This window comes from Aquarana catesbeiana, linkage group LG02, assembly GCF_042186555.1.
Source record: "Aquarana catesbeiana isolate 2022-GZ linkage group LG02, ASM4218655v1, whole genome shotgun sequence".
In the NCBI taxonomy this organism is placed as follows: Eukaryota; Metazoa; Chordata; class Amphibia; order Anura; family Ranidae; genus Aquarana; species Aquarana catesbeiana.
In genome coordinates, this window is record NC_133325.1 from 237,011,910 (window position 1) to 237,030,604 (window position 18,695).

Genomic DNA, 18,695 nt, shown 5'->3' on the forward strand with positions numbered 1-18,695 from the left:
GCGTCTTTCATTTTATGATCAATCTGATCGTGGGGTGGATGGAGCTTGGTTTGAATATCCTGCCTATGCCCTGATTGATCTGAGGACACATCTCCAGCTGATGACCCCTGCAAAGATTGTTACATCAAGCCTGTTTGACCCCTCATAATTAAAGGGTCCAGACTCTCTGGTAAGAGTCTATATTGCCTGTGGTGACGGTGAACGCACGAGATGGAGTTTTTTTGGATTCAACTACTTATCACAGATTTGTATTTTCTACAATTGGATTTAATAAACCAATATGAGATTTTTGTTTAGCACATCATTTTTTTCTACACCCTTAGTTCCAGTGAAGGGAACTCTTAAGACGTCAGTTTAGCAAGACATTTTGGACAATTTTGTGCTCCCAACTTTGTGGGAACAGTTTGGGGATGGCCCCTTCCTGTTCCAACATGACTGCGCACCAGTGCACAAAGCAAGGTCCATAAAGGCATGGATGAGTGAGTTTGGGGTGGAGGAACTTGACTGGCCTGCACAGAGTCCTGACCTCAACCCGAAAGAACACCTTTGGGATGAATTGGAGCAGAGACTGTGAGTCAGACCTTCTCGTCCACATCGGTGCCTGACCTTACAAATGCGCTTCTGGAAGAATGGTCAAACATTCCCATAGACACACTCCTAAACCTTGTGGACAGCCTTCCCAGAACAGTTGAAGCTGTTATAGCTGCAAAGGGTGGGCCAACTCAATATTGAACCCTGCGGACTAAGACTGGGATACCATTAAAGTTCATGTGTGTGTAAAGGCAGGTGTCACAATACTTTTGGTAATATAGTGTATAAAGGATGGCTGAATGCAAAATTTTAACCTATGATTTCCTTCTACAGTAACTGTCAGTATTATAACAGGAATAGCAAGATTGCTTTACTGCCAAAGCCTAGTACATACTAGAACTTTTGTTTTCTTCAACCCAGTGGACTGAACGAAAAAAAAAAACTGAGATATCACCAAGCGATGTTAGTGTGGTGATCTCCCCCACTGTGCCTTTTTCTGACAGGGGTACTGCCTCACTGCCACAGCACACTGATAGGCACTGGCTAATCAGATGCAGGATGGATGCTGTTTTTTTTTGCATGCCTGTTTAACAGAAGCCGGTCGTGAGCCCAGTTTCTGTGGAGTAGAAATCTGTACACACTGGCCATAAATCAGCCGATTCCTGTTGAATTTTTAGCCCTTATGTACAAAGCTTAACCCCATTTTGACGCTTTTTTTTTTTTTTTTTTTCCATAGACTGCAACCCCTCTGCAGTTTTTCCCTGTTTGCATACAGAACCACTTTAAATGGCCAAAGCAAACTGTGACAGTTCTCATCCTATAGTTATAGAATGCATACTCGCATTAAAATAAGTGTTATCCAAGCTGTATATGGTGGGTATGTTAAATTAAAACTGTTAACTTGTTGAAATCCTGTTGGTATCTAGTAGCAGGCATAAATAAAAAGCTTGTGAATCCGTGGGCTAATGACTGATGAATATAACCACAAGGGGGAGCTCACATTACAGTGATCATACTAATAGCGTTCTTAATCTTCCTTAACAGATTCAAAGTTTTGATGGGCTCACATTTTGTAATGTGTATATGAAATGATCTAATACCTTATGCTGATAAATGGCCACTTGTGAGTCAGCCTGAAAAAAAAAAAAAAAAAATCTGTAATTGATTTTTTAAAAAAAAGAAAATGTACAGTATTTTATTAAGAACAGCATACTTGGGCACCTTTTTGTAAACAGCATCTGTAATTAAGGGTACTTTCACGCTGGGGAGATGCCGGCATTAGTTTTAGCAGCGCTTTACCCCTGTTATAGCGGGGCTTTTCGGGCCGCTAGCCAGGCACTTTTATCTCCTGCTAGCGGCCAAGGAAAGGGTTAAAATCGCCCGTGTTGTGGCGCTGTCGAAGCGCGCCTCGGCAGCGCTGCCCATTCATTTCAATGAGCAGGGCATTTTGGGAGTGGTGTGTATACACCGCTCCCGCACCGCCCCAAAGATGCTGCTTGCAGGACTCCTTTTTTTTTTCTTTTTTTTTTTTTTTTTTCCCCATCCTGCAAGTGCACTGCCCCAGTTTGAAAGTACTCGGGCTTTCACACTGGGGAGGCTTGAGAGGCACTTTACAGGCGCTATTTTTAGCGCAAAAACGCCTGAAAAGCGCCTCAGTGTGAAAGGGGGCTTAGTATTTGGTATTAAAAATATTAGCCTGAGATTTTTAATAGGCACCAAGAATACAAGCAACTGAATTAAAATTCACAATATTTATTGATGCGATTTCTTAAGAGACAATAGTATATATATTTACAGCACAAAATGTTTTTTGTAAACTCTTAAGTCGCATAGATTGGAATGGGTGCCATTGAAATGAGCTGCAACTTGTCATGCAACTTTATGTCCAAAGTCGCTTGACAAGTCGCACTAGTATGAGCAGAGCCCTACAATTTCTACATTGTCGAGTTATATTGTTGCCTATAGGAGGAGCTATGGATGATGGTGACAAAAAGGCAGCATAGGATAACTCTGACTACAACAACCATGGCTCAGTCTTTATCCTAGCGTCCTCAGCAGAGTGTACAGGTTTTCTTTAGGTCTGCTGTGCATCTGGAAGATGTTTTCGCTATCAACCGCTGCTGTTAGTTTCATGCCGGATATTCTAAATTAGGGGTCTCAAACTGGCGGCCCTCCAGCTGTTGCGTAACTACAAGTCCCATCATGCCTCTACCTCTGGGTGTCATGCTTGTAACTGTCAGCCTTGCAATGCCTCATGGGACTTGTAGTTTTGCAACAGCTGGAGGGCCACCATTTTGAGACCCCTGTTCTAAATCCTGGAAGCCTCTCCAATAAGCTAACAAGTGCTGGTTGGTTCATGCCAGATGAGTAAAATGCTGGAAGTTTCTCGAATCCTAACACAGGTTACTCACTTCATACTGGTGTTCTCCCAGTGAAAGCTTTGCATCCCTGAGGGATAATCCAGTCTATTTTCCAGTTTCACAAGATTTTGCAACATGTCAGGCCAATATGCCGAGGCTGCTGCAGATAGTGTTACCTCTAGGTTAGAGCCATGGCAGTGCTCTGCCTGTCTCTGCTTATCCTTAGGGCACCCTATTCTTCCTGCGTCAAATTGAGGGTACCCTCATTTTTGTTGCACTAATATTATAATTTATTATTATTAATGATTTTATTGTTCTATAAAATTTTATTAATAGTGCAAACAGGAGTAAAAAGATTGATCAGCCTAGAGGTGGTATTGGAAGGAGTGTGAAGTTGGGAGGTTATCAACTCACCCAGGGTGGATGTGTAGATGGAGAATAGAAGTGATCAGAGGACTGAACCTTGGTGACCCCTTTAGAAAAATAGAGTTGTAGGTGACCCTGACGGTACGCTTAGATAGGAGGAGACCCCAGAAAGAACAGAGTCTCAAAGGCCAAGGGAGTATCAGAGGCAGCTGAAAGGTCTAATGCCCCATACACACGATGAGATTATTGGACGAATGACCGTCCGTTTTTTATTGCATGCTAATCTCTGATCGAATCTGATGAGTTTTCTAAAGTCACGAAAATTCCCGCACGACAGAAATAAAATTCGGAAGTAATGTCATGTGTTGTAATGCATTTTCGAACGATAGCTGTACTGATTAAACGAAAACCGTACGATCTGGCAACGTACAAAAATTTTTCCGTGCATGTCCGACGGAATAATATCGGATGAACTGTCCTGATCGGCTCTCGAAAGCTCTGTACAAACGATCCGATTATCGTACGATCGCTTCGAAAGTGGTATTTTCAGTATGATTTTCTGGTCGTGTGTACGGGGCTTAAGCGTACAGAGTAATGACCATTAGTTTTTGCAGTAAGTACATTTTAGAACAGCAGTTTTTTGTTAGGGCTTTTGTGTCTGCGCCAATTGATCACTGTTTATTGAGCTGCAACTGCCAGTACTTACCTTCACCTTGTCAGGATTTTATTGTTAGGTGACCCAATGGGTGGGATTTTCGCACATGATGCCTCTTGGTTTTTCCCCAACAATTTCCCATCCACTTATGTTGCACTTTTGGCCTGTTGTTCCTAATTTTCCCTTTTTTATTTTTATTTCAAGTTGTGTTTTTTTTTTTTCTTTTTTTATTTACTTCACAAGCTGGCCACATGGGGGAGCCCTCCTCCTTTATTTTTCTGTTATGGCCACAAAAGGCAAGCATTATTGTTTACTTTTTTCACCCTATCCTTTCTCCCATTGTTGCACTGGGGATGCTGTTCTTGTCAGGAATTTCAGTGTATCTTCACTAAGGGCTTTTGATTTTCTTTCAGTGGAGGTTCAGCACTGTTTTCATGTGCTGCAGCAACCATTACTTCTTTGTAAGTTCCTAGCTTGATGACATAATGGCTAGGCACAGAACTGTCACATGCCCGACCAGCGTTTCTATATTCTTACCTGCACATTCACAGCTAAGCGCTTTCAGTGAACACAACACTGGCCCTGTTAGACTACCTCATGGCCACATGCAGTGACGCTTCGTTACACTGATTGTTGCCCCTGACATTTTCCCCTGTCCTGGTTTTTTCACTCCCCTGGTACTATAAGTACTTCTGGGGTGTTTGGGGCTATTGTTTTTTTTTTCTTTTTGGCCTCATCCCTAGCTTTGTTTGTTTTGGCTTTCCTTACTATGGCTTTATGGCTTGTAAAAGGATGGGGGGGGGGGGAGTCGTTCTGTGACCACAAGCGCACCCTCATGTTAGGACTTCTTATTTACTTTCTTTAGGAGTTCCTCTTGTGCAAATGGTAACCCTAAAACTTGTAAAGAGGTTTTCTTTATAGAGCTCGGTGTGTTGCAGCTTAGGAACCACTTCTAAATAGGGTTCACAAAAATCCATATCCCCAGATATCCCATATCTGACAAACTTGCTGGACTTCACTGGTTCAGTTGAGGGCTCCTTTTGCACATCTGCTATCAGAAGTGGAATCTATATTCTTTCCGGTGGAAGATCCCTTTTAGACCAACTTCAGTCAGCGGTTATTGTAACAAAATATAGAGAGGTGTTTTTTGTTTTTTGTTTTTCTTTCTTTTTGAGGCTATTCGATCCAACCATATCCCAATAGAACTGATGACTTTTCATCAGATTGCTATTTCTGCCCTCAGATGTTATAGGGTTCTCTACTGCTGTGGTTGATTCCTTTTATTATAGTGCGTGAGGAACAAGTTGCTGGGACTTCAAATTTTAATTATAACCTGCTGACAGTGATCTGTTCTAGCTTGTCTCATATTTGAGTTTCATGTCAGTTCACATGCATAGGGCACTTTGATTTTAATACTGGACTGAAGAACCTATGCATTAAAAGCATTTGATTGGCATTGCCTTTAAAGGACAATATCTCTTCTGACCCATTTTTCGTTTTCCTCCTTATCTATTAAGGGACTTCCCTTTGCTTTTTGCTTCTTTGGAGGGAGTGCACACGCAAGGGATTTCCTCTCACTTCTTCTTCTGACTATGGGACAGGAAGTGAAGGTAAGTCTCCTCAATGGGACATGGATGGCAAATAAACATTGACAAGGGTTACAACCCTCCCTTGTTCTATCCAAAATGGGGAAAAAAAAAAAAAAAAACATTTTTGCCTATAGTTCTACTTTAAGCTTGGCTGCCTGTCCATCTGCAAAGTCTGGTACTCAAAGCCTGACAAAGCTTTGGACAAGCATTCCTCTGTAGAAAGATGTACCCCCACTTTCCAAAATCGGGGTAACTTTGTTTATCTTTGCGAAAGCTTGGACAGCTTGCCTCTCGCACTCTTGGGATGCGGGAGGTGGTCCCCCCAGGGCTACAGTTTTCGTTAATCCTTGCCCCCCTTCAGTTTCTCACCTCCAACCTTACTATGTCATGAGAATAACAAATCTCCATTGAGTCCTCTCTGCTCTTCTGCATCCGGGTGTCATTGTTCTAGTTTTGGGGCGGAACTGTTCCAGGTGTTTTTACTTCAGCCCCTTTATACCCGGTCCCAAAGGGGGCATTTGCCCCATTCTGAATCTCAAAGCTCTGAATGTCAGATTTAGCATTTCTGCATAAAATTTACCAAAACTTTTATCTCCTTCCTTTCTGGCTTCCGTGAGCATCAATTAAGCGTACTGTCCATCTTTCCAGGGCTTTAGCCTTCCCCGCCATCAGAATACAATTATCAGTGTTGCCGGCTATAGCCAGCTGCTCTGATCATTCAGGGAAAACCCGAAAGGATGGTTGTACAGAAGTTGATCGATAGATCGAAATTCATCCAGTCGCTGCTGAACCGGCTGCATTTCAATCCAAGTAATGGCAAGCTTTAGATCTAATGGTAGTCGTTTTAGAGGCAGTTGCAGTTTCAATCTACCTCTACCATGCAACATTCTGTCTGTCTATCTGATGTTTGGACAGGCTGGACTCAGACTCAGACCAGAGTATTCATTCCAGGAGAGAAATTTAAGACACTCGAGATGTGAACTTTCCAGTCCTGGAGACATCTGCCTCTCTGCTTTTGCATGGTCTAGGTCTAATGGTAGCTTTTTTTGGGGCAGTTCCATTTGCCCAGTTTAACCCCAGACCCCCTACCGTGAGTTATTTTATCATTGTGCGACAGGTTTGTCTGTCTGGTCTTTGGACAGACTGATTTATTAATCCCCAAGAACCAGGTTGTCCCTGGCCTGAGAATCTGGCCCTGGAATCAGGGAAGTCTTTGTTTCCTGTCTTTTGGAGGATTCTCATGACGGCCACCAGTCTGTCAAACTGGGGAAGAGTCTTGGGCAACCTGTTGGCATTGAAGGAGTTTTGTCTCCCAGTGAACATCCTGAAACTTTTTGGGTCTGCACAGTGGTGGACCATCCTGGTGAGTAAACTTATTCGGATGCGTCAGACAATGCTACACCTGTAGTGTACCTCCATTATCAGGGTTGAACTAAAAGACTCGCCATGGTAGATTAGATAGACCGGATCCTGTTCTAGTTGGATCTTGATGTTCTAGGTTGTGAGCAGTGTACATCTAAGCATAGACAATCAGCAGGCAGACTCCCTCATCTGGCCACACCTGGATCCAGGGGATAAGTACACTATGGTTGAAGCTTTTCCTAAAACTAATTCCTACTCTAGTTCTCTGATCGAGATGGAGGGCATTCTAATGATCCTTATTGCTCTGGACTAACCCAGGCAGATGTGATATGCCAACTCCATTGGCACTTTTAAATCATCAGGATCTTCTGGTCTACATCTGGCAAGGTCTGTCATCAAACATTCCACCCCAGGATTTTCCCCTGGATCAGTGTTTTGGTTCTTACCACTTTCAAGGACCATTTTTTCCCCCTGTTTATCTTGTTTTAGAGCCCTATGGCCCTTCATTCCTTTACTTTAGAAGGGATCTGAAGCAATTTTTTTTCTACTCTTCAGAAACTGCCGTTTCCTTTCTTTACACTTGCCCACAAGTTGATATTCCCTGTTGACCATCACATCTGTGAAGTTGTGTGTCTGATCTGATGCCTTTATCTTACAAGAGCCCTTTCTGATTTGCATAGCGGCAAGGTGATGTTAAGGTTCAGGAATTCCTTCTCACCTAATTTAGTTCTGCCTTTTACATCAACAAGGATATTTTTTCCCCGCCCCTCCATCTGTCTCCAGTTCACCTAATAAAAAATTTCCTCCATTGTCTGGATATGTTTTGGCTAGTGAGTGTCTCACAGCCATTGCTTCTTCAAGAAGACTGATGAATTTTTGTAATGCCGCATAGACCTTGTAAGGGTGTACCAGCTTTTCGGTCTACCATCTCTAGGTGATGCAGACATAAATTTGGATGATAGTCTGGTTTTTGAGGATGCCATTCCTCCCATTCCTGTTTAAAGCTACTAGTTTGTGTGGCTACTACATGCTCTTTTTGATTTTCAACCATGCAGAAATATACAGTGCCTTGAAAAAGTATTCATACCCATTGAAATTTTCCACATTTTGTCATGTTACAACCAAAAATGTTAATGTATTTTATGTGATAGACCAACACAAAGTGGCACATAATTGTGAAGTGGAAGGAAAATGATAAATGGTTTTCAAAATTTTTTACAAATATCTAAAAAGTGGCGTGCATTTGTATTCAGCACCCCTGAGACAACTTTTTGCTGCAATTACAGCTGCAAGTCTTTTTGGGCATGTCTCTACCAGCTTTGCACATCTAGAGAGTGACATTTTTTCACATTCTTCTTTGAAAAATAGCTCACGTTGTGTCAGATTGGATGCAGAGCATCTGTGAACAGCAGTTTTCAAGTCTTGCCACAGATTCTCGATTGGATTTAGGTCTGGACTTTGACTGGGCCATTCGAACACATGAATCTGCTTTGCTTTGATCTGAGCCATTCCATTGTAACTCTGGCTATATGTTTAGGATCGTTGTCCTGCTGGAAAGTGAGCCTCCACCTCAGTCTTTTGCAGATTCTAACAGGTTTTCTTCTAAGATTGCCCTGTATTTGGCTCCATCCATCTTCCAGTTAGAATCTGCAAAAGACTGAGTGTTCATCAGATCGATGCTGCATTCACCTAGGTGAGTATATTTTATTTTTTTCTAAATCCTGGACTTCTCTTTTGAGAGAGTTAACTGACCCAAGGAGACAACTGCTTTGTTTTTTGCACCTGTCTCCAGCATTTTCCTGAGGCGAGCACCATTAAGACAGATGCAAAGGAATGGGAAGTGGACATGCCCCTCTGTGTTTCTCTTGCTGATGCTTGGCTTGGGCGAGTGCTGGGAGCCAGAGACAGGCACTACAATACAAAAATCGTATCAGTCTTCTTGCTGTTCGAAGACTGATCTGGCTCTCTAGCTATCAGACGACCATGCACCAAGGAGGACTCCCTGTCCGACAGACAGCTAGTGCTACAGGGCCCCTAGGGAGAATGGGACAAAGTATTACATTGAGAAAAACTATGGTAATTGAATGGGTAAAGCTGCCGACATCCTAAAAATAGAAAAAGGAAGTATGCATCAAATGCAACAGGGGCCGCCCCCTTAGACTTTTTTAGGCAGAAAATAGGAGTAGAAAAGTAGATAAAAGGCAACTTAGTGCCACTTTTATTGAGTACACCACGTAATAAACATTATAGACAAAGCCATAGACAATACTGTTAAAATATACAGGGTATACAAATGAACTAAGTTATAAATGTATATGTCATACCCAAGGCAAATAATCCAGGTACTGCCAGAGTCAAACTGTGGTCAGTCCATGAAGATTTATAGTATGTATCCCAATATGTTTCGGAATTTATTGGTATATATTTTCCTTCATTAGGGGAGATTTACATTTGGGTGACTTTGTCTTTATCTGAAATATAGATGTAGTTACATACTGATCATGCTGCAGTGCATAAATATGAACTGAACAGTTGATTTTACATAATAAGGTTACTTTGCATTTGGCTTTAAGGTACTTGCATAGAAGGTTCACAGTGTAGACGCAAAAGGAAATTTGGCATAAAAACAATATGAACGGTTCATGTTGGCTGGGGGAGTCCACACGGAAACACAGGTGGGCAGGTGCGCATCCCCAGGTGAGCCACCAGCGCACATTGCTCACATTACTCACATTGAGAACTCAATGTAATGCAATTAGTGATAATTCCAAGTACAGAGTCTTGGAATGCATTCCATGAGAATGAGAAAGATAGTCTATTGGTGAGGTCAAGTAAGTTAATTGCAAAAGCTGAACTCCACCACCCTGTTGTGAGTGCAGCTGAATTTCCGGCTAATGTACACATGTCCTGTTTCACTGCTTGTTTTATTATACAGCAGCCAGGAAAGAACATTTTCTGGAACCCATGCAGTCAGTTTATTGTGTTTTAGAAGAAAGCACTGATGTAAAAGTCCTTTTAGCCATAAGTATACCTATAATGTATGTAGGTTGCCTTTGTAAGCATTCATTTATCAATTGGCGAATACCTGGGTGTTTTCACTACAGTGTTTTATAGCTCTTCTGTTCTGCTCCCAAAAACCACAGGAGAGTCTCCTTCAAACAAGCAGGCAGGCCTGCCTAGTGCTGACTCGTAGAGAGCGGTAAGGTTGGCAGCCATCTTGATTACAGCAGAACTCAGTCCAGCACTTTCCATAGACCAAACAGAACAGTAGTGCATGCAGCAGGGGCATTTGAGGGAGTGTCTGGTAGTAATGTTTATGTTTGAAAAATTGAAAGACATCTGACATTGGCTTCAGGCATAGGAAGTTGTTTTTTATTTCTTTATTTATTTTTTGTTAAAGTAGTATTTAACGCTGAGGGTATTACTAGAGTGGTGAATATTTGTAACTAGCAAGTTGATGCTTGAGATACTGAATAATAAGGGTGCAAGTACACCTTGGCCAGCTTTATAGCTATCAGTACCCGAACAAAGGTGCCTTCATTACAAATGAGGTTTAGACCCAAGATTTGCATTCACATTCTTTAATACAGTGTACCACAAGACATACAAATTACCACCTGTATGCTAGTGTATGGTCAGTAAATGGCTTTGAATTATGACAGGCAAATGTGCTTTGATTTGCCTGGTGCTTAATACAAAAACCTCCAATGCAGTTATACATTGTAATTATACAGTACATATATGTGTGCCTTTTTTTTTTAAATAATTTTAAGGGCATGTGCCAGAGCCATTTTACACCTATTGTAATACCTTCTTACCATCCTCTGCTTGTCCCTGAACAGTGTACTGGTGTATTGTACAGTATGTAACACGTTTAAAGCAGCCTCATAGTTAGTAGGTGATAATAGAGCAACTGCGTTCTCCACACTCCCACAATGCTAATTTTATAATTGTTGCTCTTCCATAAAGGATTCATGGAATGCAATTTGTAGCAATTAAAAACAAGTATTGAAAGTGATACTAAACAGAGAAGTGTTAATTTCCATAATTCATTTATATAAATATATAAATATCCTGCCATCGTTGTATTTTGTTTTTTTAAATCCTCTAAGTACCTTTATTCCTGCAGCGCTGTTGTGCAGTCACATGATCTTTCCCTGTTCTTTGGCATCTGCAGGGAAAGATCTTTGGGAGGGGCTTCTTATACTCCGCTGATGTGTGAGTCTTTGTCTGCACAACCCTGATTAAAGCTGGGCCGGTCACATGACTAAAAAAAACAAAAAAAATGTTTTTGAAGAGCAATTCAAATTTAATTTTAAATATCCAAAAACAGGTTTACAGCTCCCAGTACATCTTTATTAAACATCAGATGTGTATTTTTGGTGCATTAATATGGCGTAGATGGAATCAAAGATGATTGACACTAGCTTTTCATTTTGTTCAGACAGCATCTGCATCCTGGCCTCCTTTTTTTTTTTTTTTGCTTTACAGGTATTCACAATTACATTTGAGATATTTATTACTGATTTATATTAAAACTAAGTGTTTTTGTGAGTTTATTAGTGAATGCAATTAATCAGTATACTATATCCTGCCCCCATAGTGTTTAGAAACAGGAGGACATGGAGGAGAAGGGAGCGATGGGAGTGTTATTTCCACCTATGTTTACGCCAAAATGTGTGGCTCTATAGTCAGAGTGCATAGACAAGAAAAAGGGGAACCGAAACAGGAGCATGTTCAGTAGATGACAACAACCGGCCTACACAATATCAGGCTGCAGTGGGGACACACAGAGGATGGGAGGGTCCGCTAAAGGCTTTAGAGCAGTGGTCTCAAACCGGCGGCCCTCCAGCTGTTGCGAAATTGCAAGTTCCATGAGGCATTGCAAGGCTGACATTTACAAGCATGACTCCAACAGGCAGGGGCATGATGGGACTTGTAGTTTCGCAACAGCTGGAGGGCCGCCAGTTTTAGACCCCTGCTTTAGAGGCTTTGTGAGTATGAACACTCTGTTATATAGCGTGTAATGACAGTTTTTCATAGCCTGGGTTTAATTACACTTTATGTTTTTTTTTTTAGAAGTTAAGTTTTTATGAAACATTATCAGCATGTAAAATATTATATTGGTTTTATTGTGTGCGTGGAGTTTACTTTTAAAATATTTATTTATTTATTTGAGGTACTTATATAGCGCCATCAATTTACGCAGCGCTTTACATATACATTGTACATTCACATCAGGCCCTACCCTCAAGGAGCTTACAATCTAAGGTCCCTAACTCACAATGATACATACTAGGGACAGTTTAGACAGGATCCAATTAACCTAGCAGCATGTCTTTGGAGTGTGGGAGGAAACCGGAGTACCCGGAGGAAAACCACGCAGGCACAGGGAGAACATGCAAACTCCAGACAGGTAGTGTCATGGTTGGGATAACCATAAAATATAGGTCAGCCCTTCAATCTTTCTAACATGGAATAACCCTTGAAATAACCATCAGGACGCATGGATCCTCTGCCAATAATTACAATATCTACAGCTCACACACAATGGTGGAAGGCATTAAATCTGCTTTAAAGTGATACTAAAGGCAAAATCAGACATGGCACATATGATACAGCCTGTCACTGGCTGCAGCAGTCTTTGTTTTCTTGTCTCCCTTTGACAGTTTTATTACCTGTTGATCCTGTCAGTAAATCTGTTTTTCAACTTCCTTTAACATACCGAGCTATCGAGCAAAAGTGGCAGCTGATAGGTTAAGACAAACTTTGTAACACTAACTGGGCAGCTTACAACTGTGAGCTTTTATTCACGCACTTAAAACTTTTCGCCCAATAGGAAAAAAAACTGTTTCTAACTTCTTAAAAAGTGTGTTAGCTGAAGTTGGGCTTTGATTTGTTAGTCACTTATATAAAGTCTATCTAACAGTACCCTCTCCAGAAAATGCTGCTTTCCCGAGGGTGTCTCTGTTGCTCCTCCATAGACAGAGGAGACACTCTAAAGGCTCGTACACACTATAAGAAAATTGGGCAAATGTTTTCATCTAAAGAATTTTCATACGATTTTCGTATAGTTTGTACACAACTTTCAACAGCCAATTCCGCATTTCTGTCCGAAAATTCCCGAAGGGACAAACTTTGTAATTTTTCTCGTACGGGAACAGAACTAACGATTTTTGTTTAATGTGTACCATTTTTGTACAAGAAAAATCTGAAAAGAAAGAATGCGCATGATCAGAAACCATAAACAACCAAGAAAAAAAAAAAGCCTCTGTTGTACGAGAATTTTCGTACAAATTTTCATTCATCGGTCCGATTTGCTGTGAAACAACAATCGTTCATCCGATTTTCTTACCCCACTTAAGACAAGAAGTGTGTTACTAGCAAGATCACCAGGTGAAAATTAAGGCAGCCACCCTAAAAACAGAAAATTAATGTAACTACCACATCTGTGAATTAATATTCTGTAATATATTACATTTTTGTTTTTAAATTTAGATATTCTTTAACCACTTAAGGACCAAGCCTCTTTTTGTTGTTTTACAAGTTAAAATCTGTTTTTTGTTTTTTTTGCTAGAAAATTACTTAAAACCCCCAAACATAAATTTTTTTAGATACCCTAGAGAATAAAATGGCAGTCGTTGCAATACTTTGTCACACTGTATTTGCGCAGCTGTCTTAAAAGCAAATTTTTGGGGGAAAAAATACACTTTTTTAAATTAAAAAATAAGATAATAGTAAAGTTATTCCAACTTTTTTTATACTGTAAAATAATGTTACACTGAGAAAATTGATACCCAACATGTCATGCTTCAAAATTGCGCCCGCTCGTGGAATGGCGACAAACTTTGACCCTTAAAAATCTCCATAGGCAACGTTTAAAAATTTCTACAGGTTACCATTTTTTATGTTATAGCGAAGATCTTTTGCTAGAATTCTTGCTTTCACTCTAACGATCGCGGCGATACCTCACATGTGTAGTTTGAACACTGTTTTCATATGCGGGCGCGACTTATGTATGCGTTTGCTTCTGCGCGCAAGCTTGGCGTGACGGGGCACATTAAATTTTATTTTTTATTTTACTTTTATTTTTTTTTTTTACACTGTAAAAAAAATTTTTGGGTCACTTTTATTTATATTACAAAGAATGGAAACATCCCTTGTAATAGGAAAAAAATCATGACAGGACCTTTTCTGAGATCTGGGGTCAAAAAGACCTAAATGCAATAAAAAAAATAAAAATAAAAGTTTTTTTATTTATTTTTTTCAAAAAAAATTCCCCTTTAAGACCATTGGGCGGAAGTGATGTTTGACATCGCTTCCGTCACCCAATGTTATTGTGCCGAGTGTGGGGGCCATCTTTCCCTCACTCAGCTCCATGCTACTGAGGGGAAAGGACCGGATTGTCTCCGCCACTACCAATGGCTCCGGTAAACGGCGGAGACAACCGGAGCATGGCGAGAGGGGGCACCTCTCCCGAAGCCAATTTAAAAGTGATCTCGCTGCGAATCCTCCACGGAGACCACTTCTATCTGAAAGAGGACCGCCCGCAGTTAAGAAAATACCAGGGTTATGGCAGCTATCTGCTGCTATAACCCCGGTATCCTACTTCATAGTACCGACGTACAATGATGGCGGTTTGCGGGAAGTAGTTAAAGTATCACTAAGCCCTCATCGTAAAAAACTATCAATAAATGCTGTATTACATGCTGTTGATACTCACTAGGTCATTATGAGATTTGTTTTCTGTATTCTGCAAAAAACCTGGTTGATCCTGCTGTTCTCTATCTCCCCCTTCTGTTCATGTCCCCAATTCAGCTAGGAATTTTGCAGCTTTGGTGGCAACTCTGCACATGCTCAGTTTTCAGTGAGATTCTATGCTGAGCATTTCCTCCCTATCGCATCTGAGCAGCCCATGTGACTATAGAGTCACACATGTAGGTGTATACACAGTGGTAAATGACGGCCCACACCTTCCCCCCTCCTCCGCCATGCCCACTAATCAACTAAACACAATAGGGATGGGATGTTACATGTAGATTAATGCAGGGCTCGACAAACCCCAGGCGCCAGTTTGCCATGGCGACCAGAAACCACACCCTGGCGCCTAGGCTGCCACCAGCCCACACACTGCAACTCCCGATACCCCAGACATGCAGTGCTATGATATTTAACGTTGACCGCCGTTCCTCCTCCCTTCTCCACACTTAGCGCGGCGCTTGCTGCTTGCCAGACCTGCTGACACGTGTGAAACTGACACGTAACTGAGAGAGGAGAGAGAGAGGGGATCTGTCAGAACTGAGCTTGATGTTGGGGTGGGCGGGACCCAGCAGCTATCAAACACCAGCCAATGGGATGGGATCTGGGCGGGCCGCTACGTGTATGTGGCCCCGCCCCTTAAGCAGCCCAATCATTGGCTGGTGTTTGATAGCTGCTGGGTCCCGCCCACCCCCAACATTAATTTCAATTCTGACAGCTCCTCTCTGTTACTTGTCAGTTTCACACACAGTTACACTCAGCTCAATGTGAAACCTGCCAGTGCCACCCAGTGCCAACCAGTGCCACCTGCCAGTGCCACCTGCCACCGCCAACCAGTGCCACCTCCCAGTGCCACCGCCAACCAGTGCCACCGCCAATCAGTAGCAAGTGTCACTGCCAATCAGTGCCACCTGCCAGTGCCACCACCAATAGTGCCACCTGCCAGTGCCAATAGTGTCACCTGCCAGTTCCAAACCAGTGCCACCTGCCGGTGCCATGTCAATCAGTGCCAACCAGTGCCACCTGCCAGTGCCATCTGTCAGTGCCACCTGCCACTGCCAATCAGTGCCATGTGCCAGCCCCACCTGCCACTGCCAACCAATGCCACCTACCAGTGCCATCTGTCAGTTCCAAACCAGTGCCACCAACTGGTGCCACCTGTCAGTTCCAAACCAGTGCCAATCAGTGCAATCTGTCAGTTCCAAACCAGTGCCACGTGCCAACCTCTGTATTTTATTGGTCAAGCGTTTCTGATTCATGTTTAAGACCATTCGCTATTTCTTACTCACTAGCTTTTTTGTGTATCTAGTGAGATATGCATTATAGGTCACCAGTGTGATTGCCTTTCTTATCATGTGCATTGCTCACTTTTATGTGATTCATTACTACTTTGTCTTTATACTCACACTATTTAGTGCAGCCTATCTATTTGTTCACTATATGCACTAGTCACTTTTCCAGTCATTTATTATACACACTCACCAGTGTGCTGTGTCCGTTTTATATATTTATCTTGCTTTTAGGTCACTTGGCATGGTTGCCAGATCCACTTTAGTGTAGTTCCCCCCCTTTTGTTCCCATCCCCTTTCCCATCACAGCGCAACTACCAACCCCCCTCTAGTCTTTATGCATTTTTGTCTGTGTGGAGCAGTCTCTTAGGTGTTGCAGCAGTGTCCCCCTGGTAGCATAGGAGTCCGCTAGCAGCGCAGGAGTCTCTTGCTCTATTTCTTCACGTGCCAACCAGTGCCACATTCCAATGCCATCTGTCAGTCCCAAACAAGTGCCATCTGCCAGTGCCAACCAGTGCCATCTGCCAGTGCCATCTGCCAGTTCCAAACCAGTGCCACCTGCCAGTGCCAATCAGTGCCACCTTCCTAAGCTAACCAGTGCCACCTGCCAGAGCCAACCAGTGCCATCTGTTGCCAGCCTTACTCTTTCTGGCCAGCCCATAACCCTGATGTAACAGCGTTACATTGGAGGTATTGACTGGGTGCTCCATTGTGAGTTAGGGTTAGGGGGCGAAAAAAAACTGGCTCCTAACTTTTTTTTAAGTGGCTCCTAGATTCAAAGCAAATTTGTCAAGCCCTGGATTAATGGAGGCAGAAATCCACCCACACCATGTTATTGCCAAATATAATAAAGATTTGATTTCAAATATGTACTTGTATAACAATTTAAAACAGTTTTATTGATATTAATTATTTTTCTCTGTATTCCAAAGGTTGTGTTTTTTTTGTTTGTTTGTTTTTTTTTTTTTTTAACATGTGACCAACAGCAAAAGACTAGAAGCTCCCCCTGCTTATGTTTCCCTGCAGACAAGTTGGGGAAGATATGGGTCATGTGACAGCTGTATAGAAATTAGGAAAATTATTATTTAGATGTGTGGGGTTTTTTTTTGTTTTTTTTAATTAAAATAATTAGTGCCTTCATCCATTTACAGAAATAGAAGGGACAATTGAACAGTGTGCTTAGTATCACTTTAAAGTGGTTTACAACCACTTTATACTACAGGCAAGCATATAATTAGGCTTACCCGTAGCTACACTGGATATCTCCTAAACCTGCACTGTTTAGAAGATATTCCTGTATGTGCATGTGCCGACGTCATCGGCACATGCGCACTTAAGCAATGGCACGTACGTGCCGTTGCTTCAGTTGTACTGTGCCGCTACCGGCGGCTCCCGCGTGCATGCACAGGAGTGACGTCATCGCGGCTCCATCCAATCACATCGCCGGAGCCGTGATACCCTGAAGTAACCCCCCAGGCAGAGGTCGGCCGCCGGAGTGGTGAACGAGGACCGCTGCGGGGGCTTCGGTCTCAGGTAAGTAATTCATAATGAGCTAGTATGCTATGCATATTAGCTCATTATGCCTTTGTCTTGCAGGTTTTTTTTCAATTTTTTAAAAAGGGTTTTCAAACACTTTAAGTAATATGAGGTATGTAATAATTATGTAATAATTGAATTAAGTTAGGGACCATTCATGGTGTTTTGATCTATAGTTGAGGTGCTTTTTATAAGCTTGCAAGATGCACAAAAAATGGAAATTAAAAATGCATAGATTTTTTTTCATGCAGCACTGTGAACAGGTCATTTAAGAAAAACCTTCCAAACTATTCTTGACATTTCTTCTACTCTCGTACTGAAGATCGGGTTTGTTAATGGGAAGTGCAGCATATTGGATTGTTATTTATATTTGACTACATAATGAAATCATTTCTTTCTATATATTCACCATTCACAGATTCGCTTCTATGAAGTGGTCCAGCCATTGAAGAATAAATTAAATGACCTTCATCTAAGGAATGAAAAACAGTCTGAAGAGCTCAATAGCTATAAACAGCAGTTTAAGAATATAATGCAGGTGCGTTCTATAATACAGGACAATGCAATATATTTAATGTTAGAATCGACTATGTATGATTGAAATCAATTTTATAGGGGTGCAGTAGTGTGTGTGTACGTGTATGTATATGTATATATAATTTTTATTTATTTTTTTTTATACAAAACATGTTCATATTTTTTATAATTTAAAAAATAAGTTTCTCTCATAGTTGCTGTCAAGAGACATCATCATTAAATCGTTGCTGAGATAAAATCAATTTCAGGAGCTGTTTTCTTTCAATCAAAACAGCCCACTGAGACAAATGGAGCAATGATGAACAATCACTTTGTTACACTACACATTGTGAATCACAATATACTGTACATGTGCAATGATTAAAGTGACACTAAACCCATTTTTCTTACATCAGTTGTTCTACAATATTAAAGTGGTTGTTAAGCCACTAACTGATCATTATATCATCCCCTCTGTCACATATCATCCCCTCTGTCATGGTGTCCTAGTGCCTGTGTTTTATAAAAAATAAAAAGCTGATTTTTACCTGTTTTTAACAGGTAGAAATTAACAGAGTCTTCCAGCGATCACATGACACTGCTTTTTATGTGACAGAGGGGATGATATAATGATCAGATAGTTTTGAAGCAGTGGGGAGAGGAGCAGAGTGGCGCCAGTAAGAGCTGACAGGCGGGGGGGGGAGAAGGAAAGGAGAGCTGCAGAAAGCAGCGG

At 41.6% G+C, this 18,695-nt stretch overlaps 1 protein-coding gene across 2 annotated transcripts in view; it reads left to right on the top strand.

Moving 5' to 3' along the window:
• Positions 1-18,695, top strand: part of PIBF1 (progesterone immunomodulatory binding factor 1) — a 301,512-nt gene that overhangs the window by 27,153 nt on the left and 255,664 nt on the right. For both annotated transcript variants that reach the window (XM_073614256.1, XM_073614257.1), the window contains one exon: positions 17,865-17,984. In XM_073614256.1, coding sequence (XP_073470357.1) covers positions 17,865-17,984 — 120 coding nt within the window. The remainder of the gene's footprint in view (positions 1-17,864; positions 17,985-18,695) is intronic.